Genomic DNA, 8312 nt, shown 5'->3' on the forward strand with positions numbered 1-8312 from the left:
GACGCCACACATCCTGCCACGTCAGTTTCGAGCACATCTCAGCGTCGAGGGCGCCACGTCGGATGAGAGTGTGGCGCCGGTCGCACGGCGACACTCGGTTAGATGTAGCGCTCATGGGAAAGACGACACAAAAGAGTTAGATGAGTGAAATAGTTTGCCGGGAGGGTCACCCGTAAGATTTGAGGATTTTTTAGGCGTTCTACTCAGCTCGTGCCGTGTCAATTTTCTCGGTATTTACACGGGGCGGCAAGGGACAGAGAAGCCGCCAGTTAGTAGGTGGGCGTCGCAATCGGCAAGGATTGAGGGCACATCGTCTTCGCCTCATCTTCTTCCCCAGCGTCCACCCTCCAGGTACGTCTCCCTCTCCTCCACCTCCGTCGTCCTCGTCTCCAAGATTCGAACGTCCCTTGAACCCATCAAGCTAAATTCAGACCCGCAATCTCTCCCCAATGACCAACCCCAATCCAAAGCTCAGCTCAATTCAGCCGCCCGCCTTTCCCACTAGCCATCAAGATCCATCCTTTCCCAGTTCTTTATATTCTACACCTCAATTTCGATCGAATTGCAGGTAGGCCATGGCTTCCACCGTCTCCTTCTCCCCGGCCAAGGTCCAGATGCTCCAGGCGACGACCTGCCACGGCCACGGCAGCAGCTTCGCCGTCCCGCGAACCGGGCCGAGGCCGCGTTCCGTGGCCGTCAGGGTCAGCAGCGAGCAGGAGGTCAGGGCGCCGTCGGGGAGGAGCATCGAGGAGTGCGAGGCCGACGCCGTCGCCGGGAAATTCCCGGCCCCCGCGCCCTTCGTTAGACCCAAGGCCCCCGAGGGAACTCCGCAGATCAGGCCTCTTGTAAGCTGCTGTTGGGTTTTGCAATGTCGCTTCTGTTTTACAGTGCAATTGCAAAAAAAATCTGAACAGTAGACCTGTTTGATGTGTCTGTGTTCAGGACATGCCGAAGCGGCCTCGTCGCAACCGCAGGTCGCCGGCTCTCAGGGCTGCGTTCCAGGAGACAACCATATCTCCGGCTAATTTGGTGCTCCCATTGTTTATCCATGAAGGTTGTCTTAAAATCTGCTTACTGGCTTGAATGGTCTGGACCATTTTGACAGTTCATTTATCTGAAGTTTTTGGTGATGCTCTGCAGGGGAAGAGGATACTCCTATTGGCGCTATGCCCGGGTGTTTCAGGCTTGGATGGCAGCACGGGCTTCTTGATGAGGTATGGAGATTCGAGAGTACTAGGACATGGCTTTTTTCTGAGATCAAAATTGGATTTGTTATGTATGTTGGATGAATCTGTTGGAGCTCTGAATGTGTTTGTTTCCTTGTGACTTGTACCAGTAGTCTTAGTTAGAGATCAACAGTCAGACCTGATATCCAAACAACAACTCTTATATGCAGGTATACAAGGCACGCGATGTTGGTGTTAACAGCTTTGTGCTCTTTCCAAAGGTTCCTGATGCATTGAAGGTATTTGACGAATATAAGTAGCTATTTGTCTCAACTAGTAACTGTGCCTTGAAAATGACTTTTACCCTTTGTTCATCCAGACTCCAACAGGAGAGGAGGCATACAATGACAATGGTTTGGTTCCACGGACAATACGCTTGCTCAAGGATAAGTTCCCTGATATTGTAAGTTTGTCCTTCATCCACCGTTGATTGTAGGTTGCATTATTGTTGGTAATATATTTGCTTATAATCTTATCACGGTTTTAGATTGTCTACACGGATGTTGCTTTGGACCCTTATTCGTCTGATGGTCATGATGGCATTGTGAGGGAAGATGGTAAGAAAAAGGAGCACATTTTAAGCTTACGCTCCTTAGGATCAGATTTACATAATATGTGATCTTCTTGCATGCTGAATTGTGATAACATAAGAAATATGCTGTCTACTTCAGAAATGGTGTTACCAATCTCTGAGTTCAAGACATGTTCATACATGTTCTTATTGGAGTTTCTAAAACTTTCGCTCCTTAGAATCAGATTTACATGATATGTGATCTTCTTGCATGCTGAATCGCTCATACCGTAAGAAAATGCTAGCTTATCAGTCAATTCCGAATCATAAGATGTTATAGTTTTTCTGAATTTGTATGTATCTAGACGCATTTCAGTGTGTCTGATCACTCATTTCAGTCCTTATGTAGTCCACATTGATATATTCAAACCATCTTATAATTCGGAATAGGAGTATTTCAGAAGTGGTGTTACCAATCTCTGAGTTTCAACACATATCCATACATGTTCTTATTGGAGTTGCTAAACTGGCACAATAAACAGACATTCAGCCATGCAACTATTATTCTAGTTGTAGATGATTATTGGTAGCATCAAGCTTGGTATTGGCTATGAGCCTGAGATGCTGTTGTGTAGAATATGCGGAACTCTTGGTTTAAGACATCACCGTGCATCACCTGCTTTGATTTTTCTAAAGAAGGTACCAAACTGTAGTCCTCGCCTCCTCGGCAATTACTGGTAGCTGCCACTCAGCTACTGGTTAGGAGCCCGAGATTCTGTTGTGTAGAATAAAGACAATAAACAACTCAGTCAGTCATAAGTTTTGCCACTTGAGATGAAACTTTATTTATTATTATTTTTCATTTACCTCCCATGATGGTGCACAAAATGTGTTTTGATGCAACAATCTCATTGGATACTTCATATATCATTTAAAATTACCTACAACTGGGTAGGTCATTTCTTGGTGTCAAAACCAGGAATCGGCTAGCTTGCATAGCTTTTTGTAGCCCTTGTTGAGTAGCCGGTAGCGCAAACTACTACTTATAGTGTGATTTGGATCTTCCATGATCATGCTCGTATTTGGAATATCGAATTACACATAAGAGCAATTTTCATTCCTATTGTTGGTCCAGATATTTGGTGGAGTTAGATATTTTCTCAAGGGAAAAGTTCTGTACTACAAACCTTTCTCCACCTAACTTTGAGTTTGTTTCTATCTTAATAGGTGTAATTTTGAACGACGAAACAGTTTATCAGTTGTGCAAACAGGCAGTTTCACAGGTCCATCCTTTCCCTTTATACTATGTTTTGTTTTTGATGGTTGAGTATGCAAGTGTTCAGTGACACAAAATTGTTTCTTGAACTAAACAGGCACGTGCCGGTGCTGATGTAGTCAGTCCTAGCGACATGATGGATGGTCGTGTTGGGGCAATCCGTTCTGCTTTGGATGCCGAGGGTTTTAATGATGTCTCCATTATGTCGTATACCGCAAAGTAAACATCTCTGTCATCCATGGCACAATTGTACTTTTGTTATCCTATATTTGCTTTACATTTTCATTTTTAATGATGCATCTGTGATATATGTCTGCGCAGGTATGCCAGTTCATTTTATGGTCCATTCCGAGAAGCTCTAGATTCAAATCCACGATTTGGAGACAAGAAGACGTATGGATCTGACACTGAAGCTACTATCTGTTTCCATCTGGTGTACAATTTAGTTGCTTATCATCTAAACGTTTTCTCCCTTTCTGTTCTTAAGCTATCAGATGAACCCAGCTAACTACAGAGAAGCCCTCCTAGAAACTTCTGCAGATGAGGCAGAAGGCGCTGATATTCTTCTAGTAATTCTCTCGGTTTATATAGTGTCATATTACCAAGATAACTCTTATGTATGTTGCTCCATAACCACGGTACCCTTTTGACAGGTGAAACCTGGATTGCCGTACTTGGATATAATCCGGCTTCTTCGAGATAATTCTGCTCTGCCGATTGCTGCATACCAGGTTAGTACATTCTGCTTGTCCACACTGATGTTAAGCTGTGCTTTTCTGCCATTCTAGCTGGGCTCCCACAGTAAACCAGGCGTGCGTTCTTTACTATTAAGTGTGTACTTGTAATGACCAATGAGATCATTTTAGCATTGGCACTGTAACTGTATATCGTAATTCATGCTCCATGCCCCAGAAGTACATTTTTCACCACTTTATTAATACCAGAGAATATTCCTCCATCTTCATTTTTTCTGATATTAAAACTCCCATCAATTATAGATATAGTTGTTTCAATCATTATGCTGCTGAAAGACTACTATCTTGTTATGAGTTTGCTATACTGTGACTATATCTGTCTATTTTCTATACTATATGGTTTTTATCTTATGTTCGGCCCTTTAGTTTTTTTGCCGGGTGTAACTTTCCCTTTGCTAAGATCAACATAACCGGATGTTTTTCTCTTCTCATTTTAACATTGCCGAATATTTATCATGCTACATTTCCCATTTTTTATTGCTAGTTTATAATCAGAGAAAGACGGCGTCCTTCTGAACGCATACGAGTAGAACATAGTCAATCATTGAGATGCCATGATTCTGAACAACTGAACAGTTGATCCTGCATGCATGAGTTCTGAACCAACCGAACCAAACACAACAATGATTGATTGTGTGATTCATTCAGGTGTCTGGCGAGTACTCGATGATCAAAGCTGGCGGTGCGCTGAACATGATCGACGAGGAGAAGGTGATGATGGAGTCGCTCATGTGCCTACGCCGCGCCGGCGCCGACATCATCCTCACCTACTTCGCCCGCCAGGCCGCCACCGTGCTGTGCGGCATGAGATAGGCCGGGGTCAACCCCGTTGAGTGGGAATGTGATTAAGGTGTAGTAAAGTTGAGGAACACATTTGACGTTTGACTTGAGGCACTTGAATAATACGTAATTGTGCACAGGATTGTTAGTTTATTTATTTTTTACTGAGAAGTACAAATTTTCTCCCGATAACAATGGAGGCGCCCTAGTACATGATTCTGTTCCGTGATCTTTGGATTACTACCTTGAAATTATTTGGCTGATTACTCTGCTGCTTATCCATTCACACGAAACTACACAAGCAAGCAAGAAACAGATGATGGAAATATGAAGAATGTGGAAGAGCTGCAATCCCAATCCGATCAGGCTGGTGTGACTGATGATGAGCGTGTATCACGACAGTCTCCCATCACAAGCATGATCACCTCATCGGTTCATGGGGTAGCGTTGATTTAAGAAATTCTAACTATTGTGCAAATGCAGCACAGGCCCCAACAGTAGATCGCAACGACTCAGGCAGTAATGCGTGTGTGGCAATCGTACTGGGGCACACACACACGCATCGGATCTCGAGTAATCGGAGAAATAAAATCTGATGGATGGTGAACGGCGGTAGCTGGCTCCAGAAGCTGCAGGTTTTTGCAATTGCAGTTGCAGTTGCAGAAGAAACGGATGGTGCAGCAATTACTAGGCCCCATCCGCCCCCGTTCCGTCCCACGTGAAATAAATCACGGGCCCCCAAAGATAAGTAATGAACTCGCCAGTCATATCATCCCGAGATTCACTGCACCTGTCGAGGCGATGGAAATGGCGACCCGAGGAAGGAGGAGACTTCCAAGTTCAAACGCAGCTGCCAGCTGCTCCAATTTACTCATCTCTCCTCGTTCATTCGTTCGTCAATGGCGTGAATGCTTCATCACTTGTTCATGGCTCATCACTTCGTCGGCATGGCGTACTACGCTGCTGGTAGCCTGGTACTGCTAGCATGAGTCTTGTGTCTGCTTGAATGTGAGGAACATCGTGCAATGCATGTGATCGCCGATCGTGCTATGCGCCTATGCATATGCAAACACGCGTCCCAGTGTTCCAGCCTGCAATTCGCTTGTAAATTTTCTCAAGCTAGGATATACGCTAAACGCTACTAATTGCGAAACAAAATTCAGATTTGAGGTGGCGACCGTTGATCAAACAGTGAAACATAAAAACGAATCAAAGAATCCACCACACGGTCTTGGAATATAATTCTGATCAAATAACGAGATAATAATAGAATAACACGGAGAAAATGGGAACAGAATTCTGAAGGAGAAAGACAGAAGCTACATCGAGGGAGAGATGTACTGGTGACCACTGACTGACGGGGGCTCGTCGACGATGAGCGTCCGGCCGCGGAGGCGGCGGCCGGCCGATCCATCAACCAACCAACTGCTACTACCTAGCTAGCTCTACGGCCCCGTCGGTGGCGGCGGCGACCCGTAGGAGACCCCGTAGACAAGATGGACCGGCGGTGGCGGGGACGAGTACGACATCCCGTAGACCGGTGGGAGCAGCGGCGGCGGTGGCGACCCGTATGACACGCCGTGGACCGGGGGCACCTCTGCTGCTGGCGGCGGTGGTGGGGACGAGTACGGCACGCCCTGCACTGGCGGGAACGGCGGCGTTCCTCCCGCTCCGCCGGGTGGAGAAGAGCCGGAGCCGCTTGGAGGTGGCGGCGGTGTCCAGGGACCTGGCGCTGGCAGGGGCAGCGGCGAGGATGGTGTCGGGGCGGTTGACGGCGCGGTGGGCGGCGTGACGTACCCGGGTGGCGGTGTCGCGGGCTGGCCTGACGGTGAGGACGCGGACGGCGGCTGGTACCCGGAGGACGGTGGCGTGTATGAGGGCGGCATTGCGTGCCCCGGGCTCTCGCCGGAGGTTGGCGGTGGCGGCGCTGCCGTTCCTGGCGTCGTGGAGCCGCCAGGAGGTGACGGGTAGGAGGGAGTAGCCGAGCCCGGTGGTGGCGGAGTCGACGGCCTCAGCGTAGGCGGGCGCTGATGTGGCGCACGCCCTCCCACTGGAGCGGGTGGCGTCCGGCCGCCGGGGCGCCTGGTCGGGGGACGGACTGGCACTGCTGTCGCCGGTGCCTGGCATTGCGCCCTGCTGCAGTCGAACGGGCTGGCAGCCACGGCGGCGCACTGCGCCGGCGGCCGCTGGGCGGGAGCGCCAGGGATGCAGTTCCACGCGCCGTCGGCCGTGGCCACGGGGCATCCGGGGCGGAAGCTGAAGAAGTTGTCGACGTAGGTGAAGTTCCTGAGGCTGGGCAGCGCGCAGACGGCGGGCGGGACGGCGCCCTCGAGGAGGTTCTGCCCGACGTTGAGCTCCCGGACGGCGACGAGGCCGGCGACGGAGGGCGGGAGCGGGCCCTGGAGGCGGTTGCCGCTGACGTCAAACACGGTGAGCTTCCGGAGCAGGCCGACCTGCGGCGGGACGCACCCGGTGAGGCCGTCGTCGATGAGGACGATCTCGTTGAGCGTGTCGGCCATCTGGCCGATGCTGGGCGGGATGCAGCCGCCGAGGCGGTTGTGGGCGAGGACGAGGACGGAGGCGGGGGAGTTGCCGAGGTTGGGCGGGATGGGGCGGGTGAGGCGGTTGGAGTTGAGGAAGATGGCGTCGAGCGGGCGGTCGAAGAGCGCCGGCGGGATGGGGCCCTCGAAGTCGTTGAAGCGGAGGTCGAGGTACTTGAGGGAGGGGAGGGAGAGGATGATGTCCGGGAAGGCGCCGACGAAGCGGTTGTTGCTGACGTCCAGCTCGTGGAGGAGGCGGAGGTGGAGGAAGGTGTCCGGGAGGACGCCGCAGAAGCGGTTGGAGTTTAGGTGGAGGAGGGCGAGGTCCGGGAGGCCGGCGGGGAGGTCGGGGGGGAGGAAGCCCGCGATGTCGGCGTGGTTGAGGTCGAGGCCGGCGACGACGAGGATGGCGCCGTCGGCTGGGTGCGGCGCGCAGTAGACGCCGTTGTAGGCGCAGACGTTGGGGCCGGCCCAGTTGGCGGTGAAGTTGGTCGGGTCGGAGAAGATGGCGGTGCGGCGCCAGGTCTGGAGCGCGATGTAGGCGGCGCGGAGGCGCGGGTTGGGGAACTGCCAGGACGGCGGCGGGTCGAAGGGGGATGGGCCCGGCTGGGACGCGGCCGGGGTGAGCGCGACGGCGAGGAGCGCCAGCGCGAGGAGGTGGTGGCGGCGGCCGGTCATGGCTGCGCGCGGCGGGGTGCGGCTGGCGGCGGCGGCGGCGGCGGAATGGGCGTGATGGGGAGAGGTTTAGCTCGGGGGTGGTGGAGTGGGAGTGTGAGTGAGGGAGCGTGGAGTGTACTGTGAAGGAGAGAGAGGGTGGCAGAGGGATCACATGGCGAGGGTTAACGCGGAGCGAGAAGCTCGAGGCAGAGAGAGTGTGCGCGAGCTGGGCCGGGCCGTGTTGGGTTTCCACGATTTATAGAGGGCCGGACCGTAGCCGTAGAGTCAATGCGCAATGTGTGAGATTAGAGGACGATATAGATGTGAATGGAACTTTCACTATAGAAAACATGTGAATTCTTTTTTCCTTCAAATTCAAAAAAAAATCTCTTTTTTTATAAATAGGCCGTCGATTTGGCATTGGATAAAAAGGGCAGGGCTCCTTTTTCTAGTACATAGTTCAAACCATTTTATCGACATGAGTGTTCTATATCAGATAAATTCTACATTAGCTATTTCCCGTTTGAACTGTACGACTTTTCCGTGGAATAACAGAAACGAAATACC

At 51.1% G+C, this 8312-nt stretch overlaps 2 protein-coding genes across 2 annotated transcripts; one reads left to right on the plus strand and one right to left on the minus strand.

Moving 5' to 3' along the window:
- The first annotated feature begins 229 nt into the window (after nucleotides 1–229).
- On the plus strand, nucleotides 230–4814 carry LOC127312576 (delta-aminolevulinic acid dehydratase, chloroplastic). The gene is made up of 13 exons (XM_051343101.1): nucleotides 230–351; nucleotides 569–845; nucleotides 943–1054; nucleotides 1141–1214; nucleotides 1397–1465; nucleotides 1546–1629; nucleotides 1714–1783; nucleotides 2965–3020; nucleotides 3111–3232; nucleotides 3335–3406; nucleotides 3501–3582; nucleotides 3667–3744; nucleotides 4417–4814. Exons 2-13 carry the CDS (start codon nucleotides 576–578, stop codon nucleotides 4579–4581), a joined length of 1254 nt encoding a protein of 417 aa, XP_051199061.1. The 5' UTR covers nucleotides 230–351; nucleotides 569–575; the 3' UTR covers nucleotides 4582–4814.
- A 1145-nt stretch (nucleotides 4815–5959) lies between these two features.
- Nucleotides 5960–7914, minus strand: LOC127312575 (leucine-rich repeat extensin-like protein 7). The gene has a single exon (XM_051343100.2). The coding sequence runs from the start codon at nucleotides 7764–7766 to the stop codon at nucleotides 5994–5996; it is 1773 nt and encodes a 590-aa protein (XP_051199060.1). The 5' UTR covers nucleotides 7767–7914; the 3' UTR covers nucleotides 5960–5993.
- Nucleotides 7915–8312: the final 398 nt, after the last annotated feature.

The sequence above is a fragment of the Lolium perenne genome, chromosome 7 (genome assembly GCF_019359855.2).
Source record: "Lolium perenne isolate Kyuss_39 chromosome 7, Kyuss_2.0, whole genome shotgun sequence".
In the NCBI taxonomy this organism is placed as follows: Eukaryota; Viridiplantae; Streptophyta; class Magnoliopsida; order Poales; family Poaceae; genus Lolium; species Lolium perenne.